This window comes from Psammomys obesus, unplaced genomic scaffold (genome assembly GCF_907164565.1).
Source record: "Psammomys obesus unplaced genomic scaffold, mPsaObe1.curated_primary_1811, whole genome shotgun sequence".
Classification (NCBI taxonomy): domain Eukaryota; kingdom Metazoa; phylum Chordata; class Mammalia; order Rodentia; family Muridae; genus Psammomys; species Psammomys obesus.
Window position 1 is genome coordinate 72,571 of NW_026596028.1, and position 15,933 is coordinate 88,503.

The 15,933-nt window shown below is 59.2% G+C and overlaps 1 protein-coding gene across 1 annotated transcript; it reads right to left on the reverse strand.

The window, feature by feature from the left end:
• Positions 1 to 1,002: 1,002 nt before the first annotated feature.
• Dedd2 (death effector domain containing 2) lies at positions 1,003 to 15,746 on the reverse strand. The gene is made up of 5 exons (XM_055620694.1): positions 15,377 to 15,746; positions 14,623 to 14,989; positions 13,538 to 13,624; positions 9,780 to 9,929; positions 1,003 to 1,981 (listed from the first exon to the last, which is right to left on the reverse strand). The coding sequence occupies exons 2-5, from the start codon at positions 14,948 to 14,950 to the stop codon at positions 1,590 to 1,592; spliced, it is 957 nt and encodes a 318-aa protein (XP_055476669.1). The 5' UTR covers positions 14,951 to 14,989; positions 15,377 to 15,746; the 3' UTR covers positions 1,003 to 1,589.
• Positions 15,747 to 15,933: the final 187 nt, after the last annotated feature.

The following is a 15,933-nucleotide window of genomic DNA, read 5'->3' on the forward strand; positions in this document are numbered from 1 at the left end:
ACTGACAGGCGCCTAGCAGAGCTTCTCACGGAGACAGGAAAAGCAGCTTCTGAGGTCACACAGAGGCTAGCTGGAGCAACCTCCCCTCCTCAACAGCGCTCAGCCCCTAAGTTTGCCATTTCTTCCCTGTCCACCACTACGGGTCCAGAAAGGGCTGCTGGCATGGACTGGGGCCCTTCTTGTCCAGGAAAGGGCAGCATGTGAAACCTCTACCCAGCCCCCATTCTCAAGCCCTTCCTCCCTAGTCTAAGCAATGGAAGACTTGGTTTTGTGTAAAAAACTCAAGCTCTTGAGCCTCTGCCTTGGGTGGGCAGCAAGTGGAGTTAGCTTCAGCCGGCGAGGAGCAGAGGCCAGGTTGGGGGGGGCAGGGAAGGAGGCAGTGGCAGAGAATCCCCGGTTGCCACTCCTCTCCAGCCTCCCATCCCGAGGGCTCCAGTGAGCTCCTCCCACTGAGTGGGCAGCAAGTCCTGGGATCTTCTTCCGAAGGTCGGAGTTCAGGTCCAGCCAACTCACAACTTGTGGGAGCTTCAGCCCTCAGGGATCTGACGTCTCAGGCTCCCACAGGCTCTGCGTGCATGCGCACAGACCACACCCATGCACACAGCTGAAGAAGGCTGGCGGAGAATCACATTCAGGGGCTTCAGGACCCGGCACCCTCACGGCGACTTGACTGGCTCTAACCCAGTGGCAGGGTGTCCGCACCCTCTCTCTGGCCTTCTCAGACACCAGGGACACTTGTGATGCACAGAAGACCCCCCCCCCACACACACACAAATGAAAAAGAATGCCCGCTATAGACATACAGAATTGTACAAAGCACATGAGTACGAATATATGAACAGGGCTACGAACCAATGATGCCGAGGCCCTATTTCCTTCTCTGACAGTTAAGGAAGACCAGGCCCAAAGGACAGATGCCTGTGGCAGACGAGTTAGCACCCTGCTTGCTCTCCTTCAGCCCCCTCCCACGTCCCACCAACAAACAGTACTTGAGAGCCGTGATGGCCACCTGTGCCCTTTCCAGGCAGTTTTATTGGCGCAGTTTGTGAAACATCTTTGCATCAACCTAAGTCCTCACCTTCTCTTCCCGAGAAAGCGGCTGGCTCTGGTCCTAGCTCTGCACACATCTGACTTTGAACTGACATGATGCTCGACTTAGAGTCCAGTGGCAAGCCTGCACCTAGGTCAGGGAGCAGGGGGAGGTGAGGACAGCCAGATGTTGTGTGCACTGTGGAGGGCTGGGCAAGGTGGCAAGGCCCAAGGGCACCCCAGCTCCAGAGCCCCCCGCTGTGGTCGAAGCACATCGATGGACAGTAAATCAGACCCTGAGAGAGTAGCCCGAGGCGAAGGTGTGTGGGGCCAGCAAAAGCCCGGGCTAGAGCCGCTTGGAGGCTCTGCAAACCCGGCCCCAGGGCGGAGGGAGCCCTCCCTGGAGCAGGGCTGAGAAGCAGCGCCCGGCCGTGGCTCTCGTCTCAACACCCATACCCTGCAGCAGAGGCTGTCAAGGAACCTGCAGTCCTGACGCAGCCCTCAGAGCTGCTGAAAGCCAGTCTGGGCTCCGAGGTGGGGTCAGTCCTGCAGCCCCAGGATCAGGAGGTCGCTGCCCCACGCCGGGTGCCTTCTTCCTCCATGAGCAGCAGGCGGCGGCGGCCGGCCTCATAGTCTGCCTCGTCCACGCTGACCAGCAGGCGGACGGCCTCCCGGCCCACAGCCTCACGCAGGGCCTCAGTCAGGAAGACACCCCGAAGGGCCTGCAGCAGAGCGCCGCTCAGATAGTCACCCCAGAAGGCGTCCAGGTAGGAGAGCTCCGAGAATTTGATGTCGCACACCACAGAGCCCAGGTCCCTCGAGCGCAGCACAGCGGTGGCCTGTCCAAACACATCCAGCTGTCGGGCCAGTGCCTGAGGCCTCCTGGACGCCACGCCCTGCTCCAAGGCCGGCCCGTGCTCGCAGTACTCTGCCCGGACCCGGAGCCGGATGTCTGCAGGAGAAGGAGGGCTCAGCGGCGGGCACCCAAGTTCCCCTCCCTCTGTCCTGCTCCCTCCAGCAGCCACACCAAGGAGGCCCTGACATCTCCACCTCTCTGTGGCTTGAGAGATGGCGGCCCTCCCAACCTCAAGCGCTCCTGCTCCCTGAGTCAGCAGGCAGGCTCCACCCAGCTCACACCGGCTCTGCCCACTGAGGAGTACTCCCTCCCAGTTCCCAGTTCGTTCCAAGGCCCCCTTCCCAGCAAGAAGAGCCAGGTCAGATGGCCAGACTGCCCACACCCTGACCACTCCCCAGAGTACCTAGCTTTTTTTGACTACTGTCTCCAGCTACTCCAGCATGGGCATCCAGTGCTGGATGGGCTTGCTGTGCTGCTCACACACATGCCCTGGGGGACAGAGCTGTTGCTCAGAATTTGTGTTTGTGAATGAACCAATGCGGAAGCCAAGGGAGCTGGCTTTCTTAGCCAGCCTCACAGACAGAATCCCAGAGCAAACAGCTCGCGCCTGCAACAAGCCCCAGGGAGCGAGGGGACCAGGCTCTGCTGAGGGCACAGTGCTCTTCCCACAGAACATGAGGTGACAGGGTAAGCCCAGGCCGCCTGGGCCACTAGGTCATCCAGAGAAGAGAATCAAGCCCACACGGGGCCAATGAGAGGCGGAGATCCCTGAGCTCATGGTTGGTCAGGAGGAAGCATAGGACGGGCAGGCAGCCCCGGCAGTTTGCACTTCACCTCAGCATATGAAGGTGGGTGCCTGCCACTGAGCCCACAGAAGGTGGCGGCTCTGCGCAGGAGACAGGCAGCCCTCAGAGGCACTGCAAGCGTGAGTTTGGGCTGGCCGCTTCCCTGGCCCCGCATCCGTGTGAGGCTATCAGCAGGTGCACGGCTGTGAGGCCCAGCTATGCCTGGCGACCGCGGTAGCCAACACTTGACTGTTGCCAACCGTCCTAGACCCCAAGTACTCCATCACAGAACTGCACCCACAAACGAGCCTGGGAGGCAGGCCTACTAACACTCCCACTACAGACTTGAGTGGAGGTGGAAAGGAGACAGGCCGACTAGCCCCAGTCACAGCCTGGCAGCCTCCTGCAGGCAGAAAGCGGCTTCTCCATAGAGAGGAGTCATTGTCTCCAGGAGCTGTTGGGCCACTGCTGTGCCCTGGGCAATCAGAGCCTCTGCAAACAAAGGTCCCCCTTAGGCCAGGGCACGCCCCCTGCCGGAAGAGCTGTTAAAGAGGACATGAAGAGAAGACTGGGCAGGGAGCACCAGCCAGGGAGAATGCAGCCCAGTGGGGGTCCCTGAAGCCACAGTAACCAGCAGCTGTGCACTCTAAGTGACAGACACTGGGCACGCTCCAACCCTGAAGGTGGGGGCCACCCTCAACCCAACAGGAAGTCAAAGCCCCGGGAAGATGTGGGCTCCTGTCACCTTTCACAGCTGTTCAACAGAGAGCAAAGACTAGGCAGGCCCCCAGAGCCTGATGACTTCCTGCCACATCCACTTCCTCCTCCTACTCCAAACCCTTCCTCTTTCTGTCTCCAGGGAACCCCACCCTCTCCACTGGAGGCCCAGAAGAGTTGGCCTCAGCTCCCCAGCTCCCTCCACCCTAAAGGCCAGATAAGCCCTCTGGTTTCCCTGACTCCTATAAACCTCTGACCACACCTTCCCATCTGAGGGTGGGGACCAGGGGAGCAGAAGAAACAGAACCTGCCCAGGGCCATGCAGGGCTGGGCAGAGGCAGAGGCAGGAGTCCCACAGACCTGAAAGTGAGTCCCAGCTCTGCCACGCTCTAGCTGTGGGGCCTTGGGCATGTGACCTCACCTCTCTCTGAGCCTGTTTCCCCATCTGAAAAACACAAGCAAACAGGAGGTCCCTGCTGCACGGTGGTCACGAGAATCAAACGAAGCAGCTGTGCAGTGCCTGACTCTTACAGCACACGAACTGTGACTTCCAAACCCACTGCCTACCCAAGTGACTCCGACCCAGGCGCTCCCTCTCACCGACCCCTAAGCCAACCTCCTCCATCACCTTCCCAAGTTCTGCAGCATCTGCCCAAGCTCTGCATTCTGGCCACCACAAAGCACTCCTCACGCTCTCCCAAAACCATCTACCCGCCTCCTCTGCCCAGAAGACACCCACTTACCCAGCAAAGCACACGTGCCCACTTCCAGCCCAGCCAGGCCCTTCCCTGCTCCTCCTCCACAGCCCCGAGCCCCCATGAAATCATCCAGCCATCGGTGCTCCACCTTCCCCGCAGGAGGGCCGGGGACAGGTGCCCACAGTAAGCTCTCTCCTCCTTCCACAGGACCACCCTCCGGGCTCTCCTGCCTCACTCCCTCTAACCCTCAGAGCACTTTCCCTAGTGCGTCTACAAATGAGGAAACCAACGCTCCGGCAGCCCACAGCCCACCTCTGACCTAGAAACAGATTGCCGCCCAGGAAAGCGAAGGACGGGTTTGAACCGTGAGCTCCAGCTGGTAGTTCTGGCCCTGAGTCACCGCTCACCACACAGCCTCTGCACCACTACGAGCGAGCACCAACACCGACACACGAGTGGGCTCTCCCGGCTGCCCGAGCTGCATGCACCTTGCCTGTGAGCCCTGGACCATTCCACGACTTTACGAGGCTGAGCCTTTCTGCACATGAGGAAACTGAGGCACAGAGGCGGAGTCACCTAGACCACTGCAGAATTCTGCGGTGGCCAGTTCAGTTCAGAGCCTGAGCTCTTAACTACCCAAGCCCGGGCCGCTGCCTCACACAAGCGTATAAACAGGTAATTACAGGCATTGTGAGGCAGGACGGACTTGCCATCCAGAGTTCCTGTCCAAGAAATGACACCTGACGTGAAGCTGGAGGAAGACACAGCAGGTCAGCCAGAAAATCAGAGAAGCCGGGCCGTGGTGTTTCCGGAAGGAAGCAGCATTCCCCAATGTCCAGGGAGAAAAGGAGCTTAGGGCAGCCAGCGGCCTGGGGCCAGCGCAGCGAAAGGGTGGCGGAAGGTCAGCAGCATCGGGAGGTCTGGTCCTCTTTGTGGCCATCTGGAGGTGAACACAGCCCTCCCTCCGAACCTCGGTTTCCCGGCACACTGCCCTCTGGAGGCCATGGTGAGCACAGGTCTGACAGGCAAGGACACGACCGGGACTCAGAGATGACACAGCTGCTGGGCATGACTGGTAAGGGGGCAGGAACAGGGGCAAAGCTCAGAGAGACACTCAGGAAGAAAGTGGCAGCCACCCCAGGGGCCCCGCCTTCCTAAAGGAGCACTCAGGGACGGGAGCACTGCCGGCTCACGTTGGGGCAGAAAAGGATGCGGAAGTGGGAGGGGCTTCTCCCTTGGCATTCCGGGGTCGCGGCCTCTGGAAGTGCACACCACGGTGAGGGCTAGCGACTGCCCTCCTAGAGTCAACGGTGGGCTTCGGCTCTCACTGCCTGGCTCTGTGGCAGCGTGGCCCACCGCTCCTGAGTGGCCTTACTAAAGGCCAGTTCCTTCACCTCCCACTCAACTAGCCAAGGGATGCTGCCGCCAAACTTCAGAGAACAGCAAGGAATCAACCACGGCCTCCTGATGGAAGAAAACACTGCGACCCAGGAATGAGTCTGAAAACTCCAAACATCAGCAGACAGTGCCGACGGAAGCCCGGAATCTGAACATGAAAGAGGCTGAGGCAGGAGGATTGACTGTCACAAGTTCAGGTCCAGCCTGGGCTGCATATGGTGTTCTGAGCCAGCCTGAGCTATAGTGTGCTAGCCTGTAATGAGAATTTTGGTTTCTTTCAAAGCCCAGTTGTTATGTGAACGTATTTTTGTTTTAATCCAGACGTGGGGTTGCTTCCGATTGCCCACAACCAGTAACCATGACTGTCTTGTGCCCTAGGAAGGGTGTGTGTGTGTGTGTAATTCTGGGGATTCTGGAGATGGCGCAGATGGGAGAGGCCCGCTGCTCCCCACTACTGCCTTTGCTATTGCTGGTTTGCTGGGTACTCTGACAACAAAGACTGAATTTGCCCCTAATCAGCAGGAAGGAGTCTAAAGAGGTCTCCACCCTTTCCCTCTAACCTTCTCTCCTACCCAGTGTTGGGGGTTGGAAGGGATCGGGTGGAATGAGGGTTGGAAAGGTTGTAGGTGTAAGAACCCAATAAAGTAACCCAATAGTTCTAAAACTCTAAAACTTAAAAAAACAAAAAGCGGGACCCTGGATCTGCCCATGAAATAAGCAGTAAGACGAGACAACTGGGATGACTCCAGCGAGCTGCAGTGGACAACGGGTGAAGGCCGGGGAAGTCCTGGGCCAACCCGCCTGCTGGCATACAGTTTTCATTAAAAAGTTTAAAGCTGGGCATGATGCAACGCGCTGGGAGACAGAGGCTGGATGGTCAGGAGCGCCAACTGTGGCTGTACCCCAAATTCCGGTCCTGCCTGGGCCACATGAGACACTATCTCAAAAAGCCAAGCCCAACCCCAGCCCCCAAACTGCAGTAGAGCCAGGCCTGACGACCATCTCTACAATCCCAACTCTCAGGGCAGAGGCAGGGGTGTTGGCGGAGGTTTAAGACCAATCGGGCCTACACAAGTTCCAGGCTAGCCAGAGCTCCATGGAGAGACCTTCTCCCGTCTGCCCGTCGCCTTGCCTCTCCCCACTCTCCATCAAACCCTCCCGGCTTCGGGGCCACCTGTGACCAGCACAGGTGCATGCGCACAGGCTTTTGCTCCTGCCGATCTGACACCTCTGACGTGGCTTCTCCTCCCACCAGAAAAACAGCTCACCAAGAGCAGAGGCCCCGGCAGGCATGGTGCACACACAGGAACAGGCCTGCTTCCTGCCCAGCTGTGGTTCTGACTTCCGCTCCCCTGCCTTTCAGGCAGGCACATTTGCCCAACGGTAGCCAGACACAGGCCCTACTTCAACAGCTGTCTTGAGACTCAGAGAACAGGCAAGTAACAGGGCCAGCAGTGTCCACTGGTGGCCGTGAAAGATATGGACTCAGGGGCTGTGTCCGACCTAGGGCCTACTATGCCCTGGACGCCCTCAAGCACTTAGTTGTTACTCCCAGTGGGGCAACGACTGAGGCCACGACTGAGGCCGGGCGTTTTCAGCGTGTAGGGCAGGAATGGCGCGCCCTCCCTCAGTCAGGCCAGGAAGGGGTCAGGGCCTTGTTAAAATAAGTCACCCCCATTTTTCAGAAGGGAAACGGGGGCCCACGCAGGGAGACGCTAGGGCAGCCCCACCCTCTGTGGTGACTCAGCAGGCAGACCAGCAGTTCTTGGTCCTTCAAGTGCCGGCCACGCCCTGACTAACAAGCTCCTGGCCTCAGGGAAGAGCCGTGAAGCCTGGCACTGGTCTGCCCAGGCCCTCAGTGACTCCCTGCCCTGGGCAGCCACCTTCACCCCACGCCAGCGCCCTGTGTTCCTGGTGGCACCCAGCACAGGCATCTGCCACCTCACCTCTGAGGGGAGACACCACCCAGGGCCCAGGAGGCCACACAGGCAATAGGAGGGGCAAGTGTGTTCGAGACCTACTTGCGGCAGGAGGAGGCGCCCGGCCAGGGCCTCCTTTCTTAGGAGCCCCACCCTCCAGCTTCCCCTCCCTCCCAGGCCTAATCCAGCTTCCAGCACAGCCTCCTCAGCTGCGGCCTGCTCGTCCGCTGTGTCCCCTGAGAACCCTGCAGCTCCCTGCTGGCGGCACTGGCCTCAGTCCCTCCATCAGGGGGTTCCTGCAGCTCACAGGCGCTTTGTGCCGGCTGAGACCACCTTGGTGCTGGTGAGTTATTCGTTTAACACACCCTGATAGACTCCTGGAGGCCAGGAACTACCTGGTCTAATCCTGTCCTCACTGCCTAGACCAGTGCGCGTGCCTGATGAAGAGATGTGCAACAAGAGAAATGATGTGAAGCCAGGTGCTGTGCACCCGTGACTCCAGCACTCAGGAGGCAGAGGCAGGCGGAGCTCTGTGACTTAAGAGGCCAGTCTGTTCTACAAAGCCAGTCCAAGGTTACACAGAGAAACCCTGTCTCAAAACAAAACAACAAAAAACAAGAAAAATTATGTGAAAGAAATGGTAGGTGGACTGCTCTGGGGCCCCTGCAAGCCCAGAATAAGGCCTTGACCTCCAAGGTCCCACCTGCTGTACGGCCGCCTATCTGCAAACCTCTACTTCCAGCACGTAACCCCACGCCGCTGTGCACAGAGGTCATACAGGAACCACCCTCCCAGTGACTCAAGCTCGTCCTGAGAGCGGCACCTACACAAGGACCACAGGGCTCCCATGCACACCTGCCTGCGGGTCACACTGGCCTGGCCGCCGTGTCCCACACATTAGACACTCTGGAGTGTGAGACTGGATGAGAGTCCTAGTGTGTCCTTAGGTCTATGCAGTGCAAGGAAGGGAGAACCAGAGACAGCTGTTTTCCAGCCCTCGCCCTCCCAGAGCACAGGGGAATATCTCAAAGACAGAGCACCAGAGCCTAGGATGGCTCTCACAAGTCTAATAGATCCTAGCACTATGGAGGCCAAAGCAGGAGGATTCCAAGGTCAAGGCCAGCATTGGGACTATATGTCGAGAACCAGGCAAGCCTACATAACAAATAATAAAAGCCCATCTCAACACAAAGAAAAGAAAAGAGAAAGTAGAAACATGAACAAAAACCCAAACTCCCAACTGTGGTGCGGCGGCGCTGCCTCCTGCCAGGGCCCAGCTGGCTTCCGCACCAGCCCCTGACGGCATCCACCACCGCCTCGGCAATCTCAGCTCCAATGGACTGTCACCCAGCTGCGAGGTCAGTCCTACAGGGGCAGGCCTTCCTGCCTCAAGCCCCGACAGCAAGCCTCACCACCACAAGCCCTGAGCCAGGAAAGCACTTCACGGTACAGCTGTGGGAACAGCTCTCTCTTTAGAGCTCTTTCTCTCTCTCTCTCTCTCACACTCACACCATCTGCCCAAGGTCAGGCAGCTTCTTTAAATGCCAATGTTAAAGCCAGGCAGATCTCTAGTTTGAGACCAGCCTGGTCTACAGAGTGAGTTCCAGGATAGCCAAGACTACACTGTGAGACTCTGTTTTGGAAAAAGCAAAACAAAAACAAAAACAAAAAACAAAACAAAAGCCAAGGCTAAGATATAACCGAGCAGCCTGACTTGGAGTCCTTGCTTCTCTCCCTAGCACACACTATGCTGTATTATATCAGCTGGACTGCAGTGACCCCTCCTGTGTGTGTGTGTGTGTGTGAGAGAGAGAGAGAGAGAGCACATAGCTACCCACTCACCCCAGACAATGCAGGGCGCTGGAGTGATGTTTCTGTACAGTGTGCAGAGACTATTCTCGTATATTCAAATGCTGACTGCTGTGCCTCTCAGGCCTGATTACGAGCCAGACCTCAGCACGGACATTTTAGGAGGCATCGCCTGTCCCAATGTTTTGTAAACACAGTTCTCCATCACCTTCTGACTGGTCGAATAAAGAGCTGAAGGCCAGTAGGCGGGACTTCTGGTGGGGTGGGGTGCCCAGGTGGGGACAGGGAGAGCGGCGGGAGTCGCCAGCTGGACGACTGAAGCAGGTGTGAGGTGAGACTTGGAAGGACAGGTATGGAGCTGCGGGGCTGGGACGTAGGCCAGGCTGGATTGCCGAGTTAAAATAACTCTGCCCAGCGTGGTGCCATAGCTAACGATAAACACAGGAAGTCTCCGAGTCATTACTCAGGAGCTGGGCGGGTACAGAAAGTCCTTACTGACCTAGTGTGCCTCACCCCGCAACCCACCATGGACACTTTACAAGCATTCGCAGGGCCCCTGGGGACCTACCACAGGTCACTTTGCCTTCTGAGGGCCTGCCTGGCTCCTGTTGCTGCTGCTGAGGCTGCCGCAAGGCCGCTGGGCCCGCTCTCCTGCGCCGCCGGGCACCACCGCTGGGGCGGCCGCGACTCCGACGCTGCCTCTTGCTTGGAGGGGAGGCTGGAAGACAGAGAAGAGCCAGCTCAGGACCAGGAAGGAAGAATGCCAGAAGTGCTCGGGAGAAGCAGGGAGCCTCTGCGGAGCCTTCTGGAGGTGGTGCTGCCTAGAAGAGAGCCGCCCCCTGCCATCCTCTGCAAGGCTGGATGTGCGTGTGCCACGACGCAGCGGCCCCTGGCATCCGGCACCCCTTTCTCGAGGAAGGGGGCACACACCTGTAAGCTCAGCTCTTGGGGTACAGCCAGGAAGACTCTAAGTCTGAGGTCAGGCTGGCGCTAAGAGATCCTGTGTTGACCTCATCCCCACCCCACCGTCCAAACGGAGGCGCTGAGGCCATCTAACGTGGGTCACTCTCGACTCTTCTCTCTCACGCATGCGCACACACATGCTCAGGCCTGGCTCCGTGGGTGAAGGCATCTACTCCAGGACTAAGGAGCTGCCTTGCCGCCTGGGACTTGAAACAACGCACACACAAGTCAATGTTATGTCTTTTCAAAAACATAAGCTTAAAAAGAAAAACATAAGAATGCAACCGTTTAACAGGAGGAATAACTTCTGTGATGAACTGTTGAACCCAGGAAAACAAGGTACTCAGGAGGCTGAGGAGGGTCAAGGGGTTCCCGGCCAGTGTGCTCCGCCTTAGACCCAAAACAGAGACGGGCCCGTGAGACTGTAAACGTGACAGTCCCAGGACGGGGACGCGGGGCACTGCGCACACCACTCACTTCCGAGGGAAGCCCGGGCGGGGCACGTTACAAACAACCAACGCGTCTCCACGGGTCCCCAGGTGCTGTCAGCATCGCCCCGTGTCACGTCACTGCGTGGAATTTAACCACACAAGATGAAAAGACGCAAAAGAGAAGATTCACACGAAAACAAATGAACCGAGGTGCACACACAATCCGTAACGCCAGCTTCTGATGACAGGGTGAGGCAGGTGCTTCAGGACAGCGGCTCTCAACCCTGCCCAGGGCCGCCTAAGGCCTCCAGAGACAGAGATATTCAAATCACAACTCACAACAGTAGCAAAATCCCACGATAATTTCACGGCTGGGGTCAGTACATGAGGCCTGCCCTAGAACACTGTGACGGCACACTCAGTGGGATCTGACCGAAGAACAGCAAACACAAACCAGAGGCCTGTGCATGTCCTCAATCCCGCACCCCAGGCAGAGGCAGGTGGATGCCTGGGAGTTCAAGGCCAGCCACAGCTGGCCACACCTGGTAAGACCTTGTCTCAAAACACACGTGCATGCTCACACGGCAAGAATGACTACAAACTTATCTCGCGCTTCAGGCACTAGATGCTGACAGTGGAGAGGGACGGTGAGTCAGGAAGATCAAGGAATCCAGGCCAGCGGGGACTATGCGACAAAACCCCGCCTTAGAGCCACCGTAACACCGAGGAGAGCTGGAGAGACTCGGTGGCAACCCTACGTCCAGACGCCGGTGGAAAGGGAATCCGCTGCACACTTGTGCTCTGACTTCATACGTGTGCCATCAACTCCCCAGCACACACAATGCGCGCTCGCTCTCTCACACACACACCAGCACTGAGATCTTTCGAGGGAAAGCAGAGCTGGGAAATGTCGAGAGGGAAGGGAAGACACGCAGTGCTAAGAAAATAAACGAGGGGCCTGCAACAGGCGGGGGGGAAGGCGGAGCATGCCTGACATGTCCCAAACCTCTCCACACGAAACAAGCAGCTACCTCTTTACTGTCGGGACAAGGGAAGCAAACCCAAGCCAGCGTCAGCGGCCAAGATTTCCACTCTAAAGGGAAGCAGTCAGGGGCCCGAGCCAAGGCTCAGCAGTTAGTGTCCACACGACTTGTGCAAGGCCCAAGTTCAGTTCCCGGCATGGCAACCTGAGAAGGCTCACAACCCTGAGCAGCTCCACCTCCCAGGGGATTGGACGCCTGCCTGGAGCCCCTGCTGGATGGGCACTCAGGGGTGCAAATCCGAACACATACACACAATTAAAAGCGCATTTAAAACCCTCAGCCTCCAAGGGCCCAGGGGACCGGAGGCCCGAGGGCCGAAGCCAGCTCGGAAGAACTTGTCCTGAGAAGCAGACACCCGCTTTCCCATTTCCGCTGGATAGACACATCCCCAAACAGACAGCGGCCACCACCAGGCCCCTTGACAAGCAGATGGCTTTGGGGGGGAGCTGCAGACAAGCCAGGACGCCTCAGCATCTTAAAGCCAAGCACTCACAATGGTGCAGACACGCACGCCCCAGGGAAGGGCCCAGCAATCCGGGCTTGAAGGACTGACAGAGGGGAGTGGAGGTGGGCAGCTACACGGTAACCACGGATGAAGGAGGGTTGGGGAAAGCACTGCAGAAAGAGCTATCTACCTATGCAGGAAGGGGGCGGGGCTTCGAGGGGCTTCCCGGCGCACACCCTCGGTCTCGGCGCTCTGGAGGCAGAGGCAGCTGGATCTCAGGTGAGCCTCGGGCCAGCCTGGTCTAGAGTGATCCTCTGTTGTTAACTGGAAAGAGAAAAAAGCCTGGAGAGCAGCAGTAGAGGCCTAAGAGGCCCAGGGAGGGCCTGGGTGTGGCTTGGTGAGGAGCGCCGCCTCACAGTACAGAGCCCTAGGTTCGATGCCTCATACCACAGGAACGGAAAATCGGTAATTAAAACAACAACAGTTTAAAAACTGCTCTGTGCACCGGCCTCACAGAACAAGCCAGTAAGCCGGCTGCTCGGCAGGCCGAGGAGGACCTGGGCGACTGAGAGCCTGTCTCAAGTGTCTGTTTATAAAAAAGCTGCCCAACACAAGCAATAAACAAACAAGTCACCACTTACAAGCGTGGTAACTGGTCCAGGCAGGGCTCACAAGAGGAAGCTAAGTCCCCGAGGAACAGCCGAGCGCGGAGCACCCTGAGCAGCACTGTTGTTCATCGCTAACCACAGCAGGAAAGTCGCTGCCCCAGCAACCCGGCCCGAGTGGCAGCATGGGGGGTCGGGGGTCAGGCCTGTGAGGTGGGTGCGAGCCCCCCTGGGATCCAGTGCTCTGGAGGCAGGTCCTGGGGTGCCCGGGGCAAGCCGGCTAGCCACACTGACCTTCTTACATTCCAGGTTCAGCAGAGACCCTGTCTCAGTAACTACAGTGAATAAGGAAGACACCTGGGGCCAACTTCCAGGCCCTCCGCACGTGAATTCACGCAACTGTGGACGCGCGCGCGCGTGCACGCGCGCACGCACACGCAGGCACAGCAGAATGTCAGCCCTGAGTCCAAGTGAAGATGTTCTCTGTACATTTAACTTCTCTAGATATGTGAAGCACAGACGTGTATGTACACACTAACTATAGCACAGAAGTTTAACCAATTAAAGGCAATCACCATTAAATAAATAAGTCTCAGAAACGTGTCTAGCCGTGTGACTGCCAGGTCACATGCCATGACATGATGTCAGAGTTAAACATGAGTCCCTGTGACACAAGCCTGTTGCTTCAGGACACGCTTCTTCCTTCAGCAGTAACAAACACAGACACGCTGCAGAACAGGCAGCCTAACCCTGCGGGCCGCTCCCTTCAAGGGCCGGGATGCAGGTTAGTCACGCTGCAGGAGGGAGGGACACTATCAGTGTCCTCACAGTGGCCTCACCTGCATCCCATCGCCGGCGCTGGCAACCGTCCTCGGTCCTGCTGGAGGACGAGCTGGAACTGCCGCAGCTGTAGCGCTCAGGGGACACTGGGGAGAGAGAAGGGGGCAGCGTTCATGGAACCCTTTCCTCCCAGCCCAGACTCCTAGGATGATGCCTAATCCCGGTCCCTCAGAGGACACACCCAAATACCCATGCCTCCCAAGGTAGAGTGCTCCCGGGGCTGCCCGCCCAGGTCCCTGCGATGGCCCTTGCCCCCTTCTGCTACCAGCTCACTCTGGGGGGTCACGACATACATAGGCCTTTTTTCTTCTCTTCCGGGGCCTGACATGCAGACATATTTTCCACAGTCAGACAGCCAATCCCTAGAGGTGCCCTTCTGCTTACACAAATCCCACAGGCCTCTTACGGGACAGGAAAGCTCAAAAGGCCCTCCCCAACCCCGAGCACTATCTCCCAAGGAAGCCTCCACAGGCCTCCTGGCATCCTGACCCTCCCAGCCCCTCCCCTTTTGCCCAAGAACCGAGGGAGGGCCTCAACCCTGGAAACAGGGCAGGCAGGTTTGAATCCTGCCCGTATTAGCTACATGTGTTATGCGTCTGACACATTTTCATGCCCTTCCCCCACTGCTATTTGAAACACCGTTTCTTAGAAAACTATCCCTCCACTGCTGCCTAATTTAGGGTTACCACTCTCAATTTGTGGCTCTCTCCCCTTCTCACTCAGTCTAAATCTAAGCTCCTTGTTTGTTATTAACTGAGTCCTCCTCTAATGCAGGCTTCACGAACTGGCATCTTGGCTGTCACTTCTCTGTGGCCGACAGGAAGGATGCAGTTTTCACGCGCAGCCACGGTGCTTAGGGGCTCTGAACCTGTTGTTTTCCCCGTGCAATGGGGGGCTATAAGGTTCACGCATGACAAGGTCACCTCTGCCTGGCACAAAAAGTTCCACGAACAACGGACACGATCATTCTCCATAAGGCCGAATAGCACAAGCTCACTCCTACTTAGGCCATCACCGCTCCCTTCGGGGTTTCCACTGTGGAAAGGACGGCCCCGCAAGTCCTCCCCTCCCGGCCAGCGCTTACCTGGCCGGCGCCGATTACACGCCAGGTGTGGCAGCAGGTCGTGGCGGGCCAGCACGCGCAGGAGTTGGCTCAGCAGCCGCAGGTTGCTCTCGTCGCACTGCCCACGGCGTTCCAGCTCCAGAAGCAGCTCCAGGCCGCTGCGGGCTCGGGCCAGGCCGCCGGGGGCGCCGGGAGCCTCATCCAGCAGGAAGGCCAGGAGCTCCAGTTCACACTCGGTCAGCTGCCCGCCCACCACCTCGAACATACGGTGAAGCGACAGCATGCCGTAGTAATCCAAACACTCCTCCTCCTCCCAGCTCGGGGCCGGGGTCGGCCCGGACAGCGCCATTCCCAGGGGAGGGGTGCGGAACAAGCTCAGAACCAGGGCCTAGAACCCACACGGCGGGGAGGAGGTGGCGGTCAGGGACGCGCTGGCCCCCGGGGGGTGTCTCCGGGCAGGGGCGGCCCCACACCCTCAACGGCCTCGGCCTCTCCCTCCCACCGGCAGGAGTGGTAGCGCCCGCGGTTCCACGGTGGACCCCGCCGAGCCACGACCGGCCGGGAGGGCCAAGCCCAGGCAGATGGCCCTCCACGGGTGGTACGGTCCGAACCTGGCACCGACCCACCCAGGGGCTCGGCTCCACCGCAGGGCACCCCGTCCAAGGCCCGGTGGCCCTGGGCGCCGCACAGGTGGCACCCCCCGGGCCCTCGCCCAGCACCCAGGCCGCTCCAGCGCCCCTCCGCCCGCCGCCCTGCGGCCTCCCCGGAGCCTCACCAGATGCCAGCGTCCGGCGACCGCGGGGCGACGGCCGCAGCCACTTGTTTGGGATCCTTCTGGCACCTTCTCTGTTATTACGCCTGCGTCACCTCGCTCCTCCCCCTCCGCCCAACTCGCGCAGGTGCGACGCCACGCCCCCACGGCGCAGGCGCAGCTCGACGCGTCCGAGCCCCGCCCCTCCCGGGCCGCGGGCTCCCCCGGAGTGTCACCGACTCGGAGGGGAAGGCCAGGCCTCACAAGCGGGGGGGTGGGCCGTCGTGGGCACTGCGGCGCATCGGGCCTGAGCTCCGGCTTGGAGACGGGGCTTCTCCGTGCGGCCCCGGCTGCCCTGGCCTCGAACTCAGAACTCCGGCTGCTTCTGCCTCCCGAGTGCTGGGATCACAGGCGCGCGCCACCGCGCCCGGCAGGGTCCGGGCCGCGGAGAAGGGCCCCCGGCGCGTCCGCCCTGGGCGTTGGGTCGTCGGAGACGCGCGGGGTCGCCGCCGTGGACGGACACCTGTCAGGGCCGCGCCGCCCCGTCCGCCCGGAGCGCGGCTGGCGCGCCTCCCCGCGCT